The 16160-nt window shown below is 39.5% G+C and overlaps 1 protein-coding gene across 1 annotated transcript in view; it reads left to right on the top strand.

The window, feature by feature from the left end:
• The window catches only part of LOC144014852 (transketolase-like), a 112371-nt gene that overhangs the window by 35430 nt on the left and 60781 nt on the right, over window positions 1-16160 (top strand). The window contains exons 6-8 of the mRNA XM_077515151.1: window positions 3247-3365; window positions 6121-6317; window positions 6427-6591. Of these exons, the coding sequence (XP_077371277.1) occupies window positions 3247-3365; window positions 6121-6317; window positions 6427-6591 (481 nt within the window). The remainder of the gene's footprint in view (window positions 1-3246; window positions 3366-6120; window positions 6318-6426; window positions 6592-16160) is intronic.

The following is a 16160-nucleotide window of genomic DNA, read 5'->3' as shown; positions in this document are numbered from 1 at the left end:
TTAGCACATTGTTCCAAGAGACTTTTTTTGTACATCGTGGGCTCTTATGTATGCCTGCAAATTATCATAGAGCTAGGTGAAACGTACAACCGGGAATGCTTCGTTAAAGAGGAGTTTTTTTTAGCTCAAAATGTGATGCCCGGCCCCTACGGGACTTCCTGTTGGGTTTAGCACATGGCACCAAGAGACTTTTTTGTACATCCTGGGCTGTTACATATGTCTACAATTTTTCGTCGCTCTAGCTGCTTCGTACAACTGGGAATGCTTCATTAAGAAGGATTTTTTTCCTTTGCAAAAAGTGCATGCCACGACAACAGCGTGTGACGAAATAAAAAGCTTTCAATAACTTTTCATCTTCAACATCTTAAGATGAATCACACCAAGTTTGAAGATGATCGGATAAACTCTGTAGGAGGAGTTTGTAAAAATATGACCCCTATTAAATGGCCAAAAAAAATGGCAACACATTCCAAAGTAAATCAAAATGGCGGACGTCCTGTTAGGTTTAGCATTTGGTTCAAAAAGAGTTTTTTGTACCTCGAGGGCTGTTATATACCTCTACAAATTTTGGTAACTCTAGGTGAAACGTACAGCCGGGTATGCTTTATTAAAGAGGAGTTTTTAATAATAATAGAATAATAATAATAATAAGAAGAAGAAGAAGAAGAAGAAGAAGAAGAATTCCTACAAAAACAATAGGGCCTCGCCGCCGCCGCTGCTCGGGCCCTAATAAGAACTAGAGCTGCGAGCAGCTATAAAGGGCCCTCGCAACCCGGGCCACGTTGGGGTATTTGCACGTCGGGGTACTGGCATGTTGGGGTACTGTCAAATAGGAAACCATCTAAATTTTAAACGTTTTTGCCATGCTTTGTGTTTTTAAAGTTTCATGGAAAGGCCAAAAACGATGCACAATTAACAAAATAAAATCAAAATGGATTGGCACATGGCTATATAGAATACTTTTTGAATATATTCGGCATGCCTGCCAATATTCACACATCTAGCTGAATCATATAATCGGAAAGACTTCATAAAAATGTCTAGAGGGCGCTATTGAGCCATTTATTACAAATTGCACAACAAATCTCTAAATAAAATATTCATGTTCCAGACAGGTCTGGTGTGTGTGCAAGGTTTTGTGAGTTTTCACCCATATTTAGACTCTCAAAAAAGCTTTTTTCTTCACAAACAATGCATGGCTACAGCAAAGGCGTGTGACAAAATAAAAAAATTCAATAACTTTTCATCTTAAATATCTTAAGATGAAACACGCCAAAGAATGAAGACGATCTGATAAGTTCTGTTGAAAATATGACCCCTATAAAAGGCCCCAAAAAATGGCTACAAATACCAAAGTAAATCAAAATGGCAGACATCCTTTTTGATTCAGCATATGGCTTTAGAAACCTTTTTGTAAGTCTTAGGCTGATAGGTATCCCAATTTTTACAAATCTAGCTGAATCATAAAACAAAAAACATTTGCAAAAGCTTCATAAAAATGTCAAGAGGGCGCTATTGAACCATTTATTGCAAATTGAATAAGAAATCTCTAAAATATTCATGCTGATGACAAGCCTGATGTGTGTGTAAAGTTTCATGAGTTTTTGCACGTTTAGATAAAAAAAAAAAGCAGCATTTTACTTGGCAAACAATGCATCGCCATAACGGCGTGCGACAAAATAAATAACTTTCGATAACTTTGCATCTTAAACATCTTAAGATGAAGCACACCAAGTTTAAAGACAGTCGGATAAATTTTGTAGGAGGAGTTCGTTAAAATATGACCCCTAAAAAAGGCCCCAAAAAATGGCTACAAATACCAAAGTAAATCAAAATGGCAGACATCCTTTTTGATTCAGCATATGGCTTTAGAAACCTTTTTGTAAGTCTTAGGCTGATAGGTATCCCAATTTTTACAAATCTAGCTGAATCATAAAACAAAAAACATTTGCAAAAGCTTCATAAAAATGTCAAGAGGGCGCTATTGAACCATTTATTGCAAATTGAATAAGAAATCTCTAAAATATTCATGCTGATGACAAGCCTGATGTGTGTGTAAAGTTTCATGAGTTTTTGCACGTTGGCTACAACTGGCTACAAATCCCAACGTAAATCAAAATGGTGGACTTCCTGTTTGGTTTAGCACATTGTTCCAAGAGACTTTTTTTGTACATCGTGGGCTCTTATGTTTGCCTGCAAATTATCATAGCTTTAGGTGAAACGTACAACCGGGAATGCTTTGTCTAATAATAATAAGAATTCCTACAAAAACAATAGGGCCTCGCAGCGGCACCGCCGCCGCCGCTGCTCGGGCCCTAATAATAATAAGAATTCCTACAAAAACAATAGGGCCTCGCAGCGGCACCGCCGCCGCCGCTGCTCGGGCCCTAATAATAATAATAAGAAGAAGAATTCCTACAAAAACAATAGGGCCTCGCAGCGGCACCGCCGCCGCCGCTGCTCGGGCCCTAATAAGAAGAATTCCTACAAAAACAATAGGGCCTCGCAGCGGCACCGCCGCTGCCGCTGCTCGGGCCCTAATAAGAAGAATTCCTACAAAAACAATAGGGCCTCGCAGCGGCACCGCCGCCGCCGCTGCTCGGGCCCTAATAATAATAAGAAGAATTCCTACAAAAACAATAGGGCCTCGCAGCGGCACCGCCGCCGCTGCTCGGGCCCTAATAATAAGAATTCCTTCAGGAACAATAGGGATGGGGTGTTGGACTTTCCTTTAAATAATTTTTCAATTAAAATGTATTGCCCATAAATAAAAAAAATAAAATAAAAAAAAGTACCGAAATAAATATTTGGAAACAACCATGCAACTGTATTACACTTAAAATGTAAACATAACTGAACTTTAACGTACATTAAAATAGATTAAGCCACTTTAATGCACTGTGTATTTAATTCTTTGCATACCATGCTTAGAGAACGTCTGATTTTTTTGTATTTTAGCATGCATATATTTACTATGTACAGAGTGAAATAAAAAAAAACAACAAATTCATTATCTCAAGAAGTTTGAATATGAATATTACATGAAAACAATTTTGTAAAATGAAAGCTATAAAATAAAGTAGATTAGTTTCATTTTTTGGATTGAAGTCCTGAAATATATATGTTTTTTTTACAATACTCAAATGTATTGAGATGTATCTGTATAACTTGTGAACTCTATTAAATCTATTTAAAGAATTTGAGAATTGAATTTGACTAAATCCCCAACGGTGTATATTTGTGCAGTTGGCATGCTGTCATTGTGGACGGACACAGTGTGGAAGAGTTGTGCAAGGTCCTCGGTCAGCCCCGCCACCAGCCGCTTGCCGTCATTGCCAAGACTATTAAGGGCAAGGGCATACAAGGTAGTATTTTGCAACTATTTTCACTTATTAATAACTACGGATGTTCGATACCACTTTTTTTCAGACCGATACCGATACTCAGACCCTCAGTACTCACCGATACCAACTGCCGATACCAGTAGTACATTTTGACAAATAAAGAAAAAATCACTAAATGATATTTTTAAACAAATATATTTCCTTTAATTTTGACAAAAAAAAACAGCACAGTCACTCTTCAATAGTCTTAACGCTCAAAATAAAACACAAAAACGCTCTTTTAGTTTAAGATTCACAATTTTGAAGTATTTCCAAACCGGTGAAGTTTTGGTGAAAAACTGCTGCAAGCTTGCGCCAGTTACAGACAAGGAGGACTCACTTAACGTCTTTCCCCTTTGCCATCGGTCGCTTGTACTCGTCTGCGTCACGAGTACTCGAGTACTTGAAAAAAGGCTGGTATCAGCCCGATACCGATACCTGGTATCGGTACTCGCCCATCCCTGTTAATAACCTATACACTCAACGTGTTGTCAAATTGAAAGTGACACCTTGACCACATGTAATCCCATCCCCTCTTTTTAATCCCCAAGAATGTGTAGGATACACACACCAATGGCCTATTGTACTATTGTTTAGTTATTATGAAGGAGGGGAATGTGCATTATTGTGTGCTTGGGGGGCTCCAGAACATGGGAAGAAGTAGTTGTCATAACTTTCTACGGCCGTGCGCCACATGATTCTCTTTGTTTTAATGTGACAAAGACTCTGATTATTCACGTCATCCTTGAAAACATTCTATTTCATCAGATTTCATCATGTTTCATTGTAATTTCATATACCGGCAGCCCATTGACAAGAGATACAATGGTGCCATCTGCTGGCCATAGTTGGTGGGTGTTTTTGATTCCACAACCCACTGACCAGGCAGCGCTGCACTTAGACGTTGCTCTGCCCATTGATTTAAAAAAAAAAAACAAAATGAAAAAAATTAAAAAACGTAGTTGACGTCATTTAACGTTTATGGAGGCATACATCGTGATTTTACTAATCGTTATTAAACGTTTTTGACGGTGAAAGAGCTAACCTTTGACCTTTAATGTAGCCTGTTGTGTCAACTTGATTTCGTGCATGAACCAGCGTACATGTGGGCAAAACTGGTCATAGCATTCAGCAATTAGCTGTATGTGCACAATCTAATGACACCCAGGAGAATAATTTTATCAATTTGACATTTTCCCCTTGTAGCGTTATTATAGTTTTGGAATTTTTCATTTTAGTTAGTGTTTATTTCTTTTTGAATTTTGTTATTTAAATTTAATTAGTTTTAATTAGTTTTCATGGTGGTTCTGTTAGTTTTTATTATGTTTATATATATATATATATATATATATATATATATATATATATATATATATATATAAATTGCTGTTTTAGTTTAGTTTGTTAGTTTCAGTGTTTGTTTTACTTTTTTTTTTTTTTTTTTAACACATTCACTGCCAGCCCAGCAAAAATCCATTATTTGACGTCTTTTTCCGTCAATGGCAGTCAATGAGTTAAGATGAGATGTAACCAAAATTGACAGATTTTTAAGCAAAATTTGCCTTAAAAGGTTAAAAAAAAAAAAAAAAAAAAAAAAAAGCATGCTGCAACGTAATCACAAAATATATTGGAACTTTGTGTTTAACACATTCACTGCCAGCCCAGCAAAAATCCATTATTTGACGTCTTTTTCCGTCAATGGCAGTCAATGAGTTAAATGTGTATGACTTGTGCGCAATATTTAAAAAAACGCCATGGGAGTGACATCATCTGAAGGTGCTTTTCTATTGGCTGCTGCTAGATGACGTTGCTTCTGTGTCATACACTTTCAAACATCCTGTTTCCGGTTAATATGAAAATAAGTCTACTTAAAATTACATTTAAAATTATCCCCAAAGGCTCATGCATTAAATTAATTACCAAAGACTAAAATGAAGAACAGTTTTGCTATAATTATAGTTTAGTTTTGTAAACATAAAATGTAGTTTCAGTTAGTTTAGGTTTTTTAAAAAGCATTTTAATTTTTATTTTATTAAAGTTAAAACTGTTTCTTTGGGTGTTTTTTTTTTTTGTTTTTTTTTTCCCCCCCCCGTTAGTTTTAGTTAACTAAAATAACTGTAGGAGCCACATGTTATTTTTGCTATTCGCAGTAGATGACCACAGGTGGCAGCATAGGCACAACCTGAAACTTTCCACCCTTCCTCCCTATCCTTTTTAAGCACAGGTGTAGGTGATTGGTAGATGGGGAGTGGAAGGTCGTGGGGTTTTTACCACTAGCAAGCACTCGCAAACATGCATTTCTACATTGACTTTAAGGATAGAATTTCAGTTGTTGAGTTGGCAGCATAATTCATGCTAACTTTGTTTTGGTTTAAATCATTGAAGCTATTTTTTTGTGGACAATTATTGGATAAGTCGAGCATGTCAAAAACATCTCCCACCTCCATCCACAATAACCTTGTCTCCTTGACACCTTTTGACTCCAATGCTGGTAAAAATGGCATAGAAAATGGGTAATGGATGGTTTACTTTGCAGTGCTGTATTGTGACATACTGAGCGATGGTCGTAATATTTTGTGATTTTTTTTTTTAAATTTTTTTTTTTATGTATATAGCCATCAATGGCACTGAATGAAATATTGTTTACTTTCTTAAATTACATGCAACAGTCAAAATATCAGTCAAAATAACAGCTGTCAGTATGACCTCCAACCACAATGACGTGCGTATCTTTCAGCGGCTGAGGATAAGATGGGCTGGCATGGGAAGCCCCTCCCCAAAGATATGGCCGAGAGCGTCATCAAGGAGCTGCAGAGCCGCATGGTCAGCAGCAACAAGCGCCTGTATCCTTCGCCGCCCAGCGAGGACGTCGCACCCGTCAGCCTGCGCAACATCCGCATGCCCAACGCGCCCAGTTACAAACATGGAGAGAAGGTCAGCAAGATGAGATGCTCAACTATTGTTATCATCAACGTTTAACGAAAAACACGAGTTTAACATTTGTAATTGGTCACGAAGTATCGGTCTGCGCGTCTGTGACCAGATCGCCACCCGGAAGGCATACGGCATGGCTCTGGCCAAGCTGGGCCGCTACAATGACCACGTGGTGGCGCTTGACGGAGACACCAAGAACTCGACCTTCTCCGAGCTCTTTAAGAATGAACACCCCAACCGTTACGTGGAGTGCTACATCGCTGAGCAAAACATGGTATGATATGATGGACCCATTGTATGAGGTTTTCTCAGCCGTGCATACTTTAAGGTTATTGAGCGGTATAGCCATAAATATTGTAGCATGTAGAACTGACAAATTAAATTTTTTAGCAGCATAAATTCTCATTTAAAGCACAGTGGACCCTCAGAACCAAAATTATTTTTCTTTAGCTTCTTTTGTTGTGTATATATGTACATCGTGGGCTCTTATGTATGCCTCTAAATTATCATAGCGCTAGGTGAAACGTACAACCGGGAATGCTTCGTTAAAGAGGACTTTTTTACCTCAAAATGTGATGACCGGCCCCTACGGGACTTCCTGTTGGGTTTAGCACATGGCACCAAGAGACTTTTTTGTACATCGTGGGCTGTTAAATTTGTCTCCAAATTTTCGTAGCTCTAGCTGCTTCGTACAACTGGGAATGCTTCATTAAGAAGGAATTTTTTCCTTTGCAAACTGTGCATGCCACGGCAACAGCGTGCGACGAAATAAAAAGCTTTCAATAACTTTTCATCTTCAACATTTTAAGATGAATCACACAAATACTCATACCTCACTTTCTGTCTATTTTAGGGTAGACACTTCAAAGAGGTTTTTGTTCATTGGGATGTGCTACAGGTGCCACACAATTTTCATAGCCGTCGGACAATCGTAGCGGGACAGGGATCCGTTTAACCTATGTAGGGGGCGCTAAGGAGCCATTTTTCTGTTATCATGTATGGCGACTTTAAAATATCAAATTTTCCGCCAGGCCTGATGTGCGTGTAAAGTTTGGTGAGTTTTCGGTCACGTTTAGTGTCTCAAAAATGTGATCGTTTGCGGAGAATAATAATAATAATAATAACTAGAGCTGCGAGCAGCTATAAAGGGCCCTCGCAACCCGGGCCACGTTGGGGTATATGCAAGTCGGGGGACTTGCACGTTGGGGTACTGTTAAATAGACAAGGACCATGGAAAATAGAAATGCATTTGCCGTGCCTTGTGTGTAAAAAGGTGCAGTAAAAGGCCAAAAAGGATGCACAATTCCCAAAATAAATTCAAAAGTGTGGACTTTCTGATGTGTGTGCAAAGTTTCATGAAAAGTCGCTCGTTTGATATTCAAAACCAGCATCTGTTTATTTGAAAACATTGCATGGCACAGAGATGGTGTGTGATCAAATAAAAAGCTTTTTGATGACTCTTAATGTGGTGTCGCTGTGCAACACATATGTATTCATGACATAGTGAAGTATTGTGACAGTTTTGTAGGGTCCAGCAAACAGTAAATGTGTGACAGTTATTCAAGAAAAAATGTAGCTTTGAAGCAGGCTAACCAATGACATCTAAAGGGGAAAAAAGCACATGAGCAAGCATAGGTATAAGTAGAGGAGAAAAAGAGATGAAAGAAGTGCGAGAGATGGAACAGGAGAGGAATGCAGCTGTTTATGTATAGCTGTTGTAATAGGACAGATTAAATAACACTTTAACCAGGGGTTAACAGCGTCCTAGGACAGATAAACTCTTGAGTGTAAAATTCAAGGACGCATCTGTTGAGGAAGGACGCATCTGTACTTGCTCCTGCACTCGCTCGTGAATCTAACTACTTGTTGATTTTTGCATTGGGATTTTTAACTACATTGTTGCAGAATGCCTGGCGGAAAAAGAGCTGACGAGATTGAGGAGATAAAATCTTCTCTTAAAAAACTCAGTGGAATGGTCGCCGAATTACTTGAAATGAAGAAGAGCATTGAGCCACTTCTTCAGGAAATACAGCAATTGAAGAAAGAGACACAGGAAAAAGATCGACGCATTGTTGCCTTGGAACAAAAAGTGGATGATTTGGAACAAAATCTTCGTATCAACGATGTGATAGTCACCGGTATCAAGATCAAGCCGCGCCGTGGCCCTTTGAGAGCTGCGGCTAGCACGAGCACGGAAGATTCTGACCAACATTCAGGGAACGAGACTGTGGAACAGCAAGTGACACTTCAACTCAGAGATTTGGGATTAACTGTTGATCCTGCGCACATTCAGATGTGCTTTTCGCTTCCAACTGGAGGGACACGACCACCGGCAGTTCTGATCAGGTTTGTTGACAGAAAGAAAAAGATTGCTCTTCTGAGAGACCGTCACAAGCTTCGTGGGAAACATGTCTACATAAACGAAAATCTCACCAAACGAAATGCTGACATCGCCAAAAAGGCTCGACAAATGAGAAAGAATTGATTTATCGAAAGCACGTGGACAAAAGACTGCCGAATTTTTATTCAAACTAAAGATAACTCTGGTCAACTAAAAACACGAATCGTGAAAGGAGCTGAGGAATTGGCAGCGCTTGAGAGACAACAGTAATTCACAATATCACAACAACAACATCACTAATTACCCAAAGCTGGAGTTGTATATGATTATTTGCTGACTTTGCCAAGGCTAACTCTTGTTTATACACCTGCATTGATAACATGTATTGCTGTTCCCGTTTGAATCTAAATATTGTCTGGCTCGAATTCCGTTTGGACATTTGTTGTAACAGTCAAGGCATGATAAGGCTGTATTGTGGCTCCAGTGAATCTGCTGTCAATACGCAAAATGGGGGTTGGTGGTCTGGTTCCTGGAATGCAGCTGGCGTGGGCCGCTCTGCTGGGTGAGCTAGGCTGGGCAGCGCACAGGAGTCATCAGATCCACAACATGCTAGCAACCAGTGGTGCTACCTGACCAGAATCGAGTGCTGAAATTGCTTGAATTGCAATGGGCCGAATGCAAGCCGATCTACTCTTCTGGAAAGCACAACATGTGTGAAAGCTGATCCGAGGTCAGCGAAGACCCTACTGGTGAAAGAGAAGAATTGCGCTTGCCTTGGCTGCTCGCCTGGCGGGGTGGGCTTGCTGGTGGCGTCTGGGGACCGACTCACCAGTGCCAAATGACTGGGACTAGCCACAATCTACACACGGACATTCAAGATGAACTGAGCGAGCAGTGTTTGGGATAGTATGGGATGGATAACGCTAAAAATTAATGACTATTCTAAATAATGTATATGATTGATGCGTTATAGTAATGGGTCGATGGGGACGGGTCTCGAATAAGCTTCGGCTTCTACCCGTCAGCCCTTCTTTCGGATGTCAATGTTGCAAATGATGTGATGTGATTGATGTAAACTGTAATGTGTCCGAAAGGAAAAAATGAATAAACTAAACTAAACTAAACTAAAAGTTTTCTGGGACAGATGAATCCCTTGGGGTCAAAGAGTTTGGGTTAGCACATAGTCTGTCTTAGGATAATGTAACCTCCATGGATGAATTAGTCCTAGGACGCTTTGACCTGCGGGCTAAAACTTCAGGGGGGTTAACCTGTCCTGTTATATTGTGATCAACGTCTTCGTGCATGTCCTCAGTGGCTTCTTCTGTCTGTGTGGCAGCATTTGATACATCTGTAGAACAAAAAAGAATGAAGAATCATGTTAGATCTGTGAAGTTTGGTTGTCTTAGGTGTAGTTTACAGAACAATCGTGTGCATATTTTTAGCATGGTAGTGTCTTGATACAAATGCATATTATGTAATGCACTGTATATGGATATTACAGACGTAATATTTGACGGTGATCTTATATTCATAGTTTTTGCCCGTTAATAAATAATATAGCTAGTAAGTAATAAGACACGCAAAAATGGTATAGTTGAATCCTCTGGGTCAAAAAGCAATGTTTTAGGATTGTGTGATGAAATGATGAATAAAAGTAAGGATACGACAGGTACATAAATGGTTATGTAAGTGTAAAATTTGGCATGGTGTGTCCAGATACATGCAGGATAAGTATAAAATATTATGGTGTGTGATTGATTTTTTCTTAGTAAAAATTAGTATTGTAAAGGTCAAGTCACAGTATGTCCAAAAAAATTTAAAAAAATCTGGACCAGGAGGCTTTGGATGATTTCCTGAACTCTGGCGATGACTTTAGTTCGGGGTCATCACTCACCTCAGGACCAGATCTCACGACCGACTCCTCGGAATTCTTAAGCAGCCCCCCGAGCCATGTGCCTGACCTCGAAAAAGACAAAGACCCTGAACGTGTTGAAGATGACGAAGGTCACAGCGAGGAGAGCGACGAGCCTGTCGTGCAGTCAGACGAGGACGACGTTCAGGCGGACATGACTTTGGTCGGCCTGCAGGACCTTGACCAAGTCCGGAGCTCCGATGACAGTGACTCTCCAGGGGATGTGCCCTGTGGGTAACCTAGCAACCATGCCCTTGACATGGCTCAAGGGTTGGACAACTGTACTGCCCCCCAAACTTGGACTTGGGACAACATGCTCGGCCAAGACAAGACATCAAATGAGTGCTGGGCATGTCATTTATCTGCGGATGTGTTTTAAGTTATGCAAAATACATTTCCTTTCACCCTCTTGTGCTTTAAAGCGGAGTGGCGCATATCAATCTGACCGCCGTCAACATTCTCAATTAAGGAATCAAATATGCAGCCGTCGACCTGCACGTCCTAAATATCTTGTTCAGTGTTAATTTTGACATTTTATGTTGTACGTAATCTGTTAGGTTTAGCATATGGCACCAACAGGCTTTTTTGTAGATCATAGTCTGTTACATATGTGTACCAATTTTCGTAGCTCTAGATTAAACGTACCACCGGCAATGCTTCGTTAAGTAAGAATTTTGAAACTGTAAATTTGATGCCCCGCCACCGTCATATAGTATGTCAAAAACTTTTGATTTTTTACCATGATGTTGTCCCAGGTGTTGAGATGGTACAGCCCAAGTTTGAGGTCAATCGGGTTAACCGTGTAGGAGAAGCGGGCAAAAGTATGACCCCTGTAAATGTGCAAAAATGGGCCAAAATTGGACATTCAAATACTCATACCTCACTTCCTGTCTATTTTAGGGTACACATATCAAAGAGGTTTTTGTTCATCTGGATGTGCTACAGGTGCCACACAATTTTCGTAGCCATAGGACAATCGTAGCGGGACAGGGATCCGTTAAACCTATGTAGGTGGCGCTACAGAGCCATTTTTCTGTTATCATGTATGGCGACTTTAAAATATCAAATTTTTCGCCAGACCCGATCTGCGTGTAAAGTTTGGTGAGTTTTCGTTCATGTTTAGTGCCTCAAAAATGTGGTTGTTTGCGGAAAAGAATAATAACAAAGAAAAAGAAGAAGAAGAAGAATAATAACTAGAGCTGCGAGCAGCTATAAAGGGCCCTCGCAACCCGGGCCACGTTGGGGTATTTGCACGTCGGGGTACTGGCATGTTGGGGTACTGTCAAATAGGAAACCATCTAAATTGTAAACGTTTTTGCCATGCTTTGTGTTTTTAAAGTTTCATGGAAAGGCCAAAAACGATGCACAATTAACAAAATAAAATCAAAATGGATTGGCACATGGCTATATAGAATACTTTTTGAATATATTCGGCATGCCTGCCAATATTCACACATCTAGCTGAATCATATAATCGGAAAGACTTCATAAAAATGTCTAGAGGGCGCTATTGAGCCATTTATTACAAATAGCACAACAAATCTCTAAATAAAATATTCATGTTCTAGACAGGTCTGGTGCGTGTGCAAAGTTTTGTGAGTTTTCACCCATATTTAGACTCTCAAAAAAGCATTTTTCTTCACAAACAATGCATGGCTACAGCAAAGGCGTGTGACAAAATAAAAAAATTCAATAACTTTTCATCTTAAATATCTTAAGATGAAACACGCCAAAGAATGAAGACGATCTGATAAGTTCTGTTGAAAATATGACCCCTATAAAAGGCCCCAAAAAATGGCTACAAATACCAAAGTAAATCAAAATGGCAGACTTCCTTTTTGATTCAGCATATGGCTTTAGAAACCTTTTTGTAAGTCTTAGGCTGATAGGTATCCCAATTTTTACAAATCTAGCTGAATCATAAAACACAAAACATTTGCAAAAGCTTCATAAAAATGTCTAGAGGGCGCTATTGAACCATTTATTGCAAATTGAATAAGAAATCTCTAAAATATTCATGCTGATGACAAGCCTGATGTGTGTGTAAAGTTTCATGAGTTTTTGCACATGTTTAGACCAAAAAAAAAAAGTAACATTTTACTTGGCAAACAATGCATCGCCATGACAACGGCGTGCGACAAAATAAATAACTTTCGATAACTTTGCATCTTAAACATCTTAAGATGAAGCACACCAAGTTTAAAGACAGTCGGATAAATTTTGTAGGAGGAGTTCGTTAAAATATGACCCCTAAAAAAGGCCACAAAAAATGGCTACAAATCCCAACGTAAATCAAAATGGTGGACTTCCTGATTGGTTTAGCATATTGCTCCAAGAGACTTTTTTTGTACATCCTGAGCTCTTATGTTTGCCTGCAAATTATCATAGCTTTAGGTGTTTAATCAAAACGCAAAATATGGTGTGCAATTCCCATGCATTGCTATGGCAACAGCGTGTGACAAAATAAAAAACTTTCGATTACTTTGCATCTTAAACATCTTAAGATGAAACATACCAAGTTTGAAGACAGTCGGATAAATTTTGTAGGAGGGGTTCGTTAAAATATGACCCCTGAAAAAGGCCACAAAAAATGGCAACAAATCCCATCATAAATCAAAATGGCGGACTTCCTGTTTGGTTTAGCCCATGGTTCCAAGAGACTTTTTTTGTACATCGTGGGCTCTTATGTATGCCTGCAAATTATCATAGCGCTAGGTGAAACGTACAACCGGGAATGCTTAGTTAAAGAGGAGTTTTTTAGCTCAAAATGTGATGCCCGGCCCCTGGGGGACTTCCTGTTGCGTTTAGCACATGGCACCAAGAGACATTTTTGTAGATCCTGGGCTGTTACATATGTCTACAATTTTTCATAGCTCTAGCTGCTTCGTACAACTGGGAATGCTTCATTAAGAAGGATTTTTTTCCTTTGCAAAAAGTGCATGCCACGATAACAGCATGTGACGAAATAAAAAACTTTCAATAACTTTTCATTTTCAACATCTTAAGATGAATCACACCAAGTTTGAAGATGATCGGATAAACTCTGTAGGAGGAGTTTGTTAAAATATGACCCCTATGAAATGGCCAAAAAAAATGGCAACACATTCCAAAGTAAATCAAAATGGCGGACGTCCTGTTAGGTTTAGCATATGGTTCAAAAAGAGTTTTTTGTAAATCGAGGGCTGTTATATACCTCTACAAATTTTGGTAACTCTAGGTGAAACGTACAGCCGGGTATGCTTTGTTAAAGAGGAGTTTTTTTTAGCTCAAAATGTGATGCCCGGCCCCTGGGGGACTTCCTGTTGGGTTTAGCACAGGGCACCAGGAGACTTTTTTGTACATCTTGGGCTGTTACATATGTCTACAAATTTTCGTAGCTCTAGCTGCTTCGTACAACTGGCAATGCTTCTTTAAGGATATTTTTTTTCCTTTGCAAACAGTGCATGCCATGACAACAGCGTGCGACGAAATACAAAGCTTTCAATAACTTTTCATCTTCAACATCTTAAGATGAATCACACCAAGTTTGAAGATGATCGGATAAACACTGTAGGAGGAGTTCGTTAAAATAAGACTCCAATGAAATGGCCAAAAAAATGGCAACACGTTCCAAAATAAATCAAAATGGTGGACTTCCTGTTAGGTTTAGCATATGGTTCAAAAAGAGTTTTTTGTAGGTCATAGCCTGTTACATATGTGTACCAATTTTCGTAGCTCTAGATTAAACGTACAACCGGCAATGCCTCGTGAAGTAAGAATTTTTAAACTCTAAATTTGATGCGCCGCCGCCGTCATATAGTATATCAAAAACTTTTCATTTTTCACAATGATGTTGTCCCAGGTGTTGAGATGGTACATCCCAAGTTTGAAGTCAATCGGGTTAACCGTGTAGGAGAAGCGGGCAAAAGTATGACCCCTGTAAATGTGCAAAAATTGGACATTTAAATACTCATACCTCACTTTCTGTCTATTTTAGGGTACACACTTCAAAGAGGTTTTTGTTCATTGGGATGTGCTACAGGTGCCACACAATTTTCATAGCCGTCGGACAATCGTAGCGGGACAGGGATCCGTTTAACCTATGTAGGGGGCGCTAAGGAGCCATTTTTCTGTTATCATGTATGGCGACTTTAAAATATCAAATTTTTCGCCAGGCCTGATGTGCGTGTAAAGTTTGGTGAGTTTTCGGTCACGTTTAGTGTCTCAAAAATGCGATTGTTTGCGGAGAAGAATAATAATAAGAATAATAATAAGAAGAATTCCTACAAAAACAATAGGGCCTCGCAGCGGCACCGCCGCCGCCGCTGCTCGGGCCCTAATAATAAGAATTCCTTCAGGAACAATAGGGACCTCGCAGCGGTCGCTGCTCGGGCCCTAATAATAATAATAATAATAATAATTCCTACAAAAACAATAGGGCCTCACAGCGGCACCGCCGGCGCCGCTGCTCGGGCCCTAATAATAATAAGAATTCCTTCAGGAACAATAGGGACCTCGCAGCGGTCGCTGCTCGGGCCCTAACTAGAGCTGCGAGCAGCTATAAAGGGCCCTCGCAACCCGGGCCACGTTGGGGTACTTGCACGTCGGGGTACTGGCACGTTGGGGTACTGTCAAATAGGACAAGGACCATCTAAAATGTTTTTGACAAGCCTTGTGTGTGCAAAGTTTAATCAAAACGCAAAATATGGTGTGCAATTCCCAAAACAAATTCAAAATGGCGGACTTCCTTTTAGGTTTAGCATACGGCTACAGAATACTTTTTGTAGGTCTTAGGCTAATAGGTATGCCTCTGAGTTTTCACAAATCTCGTCCAAGTCAAGTCATCTTTAGTTATTTCGCGCTTGAATCATCCAATCGGAAATGCTCCATAAAAATGTATAGAGGGCGCGATTTATGCCAAATTGCACAAGAAATCTCTAAAAATTCATGTTCATGACAAGTCTGATGTGTGTGCAGTTTCATGAGTTTTCACACATGTATAGACCAAAAAAATAAGCAGCACTTTACTTGGCAAACAATGCATCGCTATGGCAACAGCATGTGACAAAATAAATAACTTTCGATAACTTTGCATCTTAAACATCTTAAGATGAAGCACACCAAGTTTAAAGACAGTCGGATAAATTTTGTAGGAGGAGTTCGTTAAAATATGACCCCTGAAAAAGGCCACAAAAAATGGCAACAAATACCATCATAAATCAAAATGGTGGACTTCCTGATTGGTTTAGCATATGGCTCCAAGAGACTTTTTTGTACATCCTGAGCTCTTATGTTTGCCTGCAAATTATCATAGCTTTAGGTGAAACGTACAACCGGGAATGCTTTGTCTGTTTAATCAAAACGCAAAATATGGTGTGCAATTCGATGCATTGCTATGTCAACAGCGTGTGACAAAATAAAAAACTTTCGATTACTTTGCATCTTAAACATCTTAAGATGAAACATACCAAGTTTGAAGACAGTCGGATAAATTTTGTAGGAGGGGTTCGTTAAAATATGACCCCTGAAAAAGGCCACAAAAAATGGCAACAAATACCATCATAAATCAAAATGGCGGACTTCCTGTTTGGTTTAGCACATGGTTCCAAGA

Source organism: Festucalex cinctus, chromosome 2, assembly GCF_051991245.1.
Source record: "Festucalex cinctus isolate MCC-2025b chromosome 2, RoL_Fcin_1.0, whole genome shotgun sequence".
NCBI classification, from domain to species: domain Eukaryota; kingdom Metazoa; phylum Chordata; class Actinopteri; order Syngnathiformes; family Syngnathidae; genus Festucalex; species Festucalex cinctus.
The sequence above is the reverse complement of the archived record's forward strand: the minus strand, read 5'-3'. Positions and strand labels throughout refer to the sequence as shown.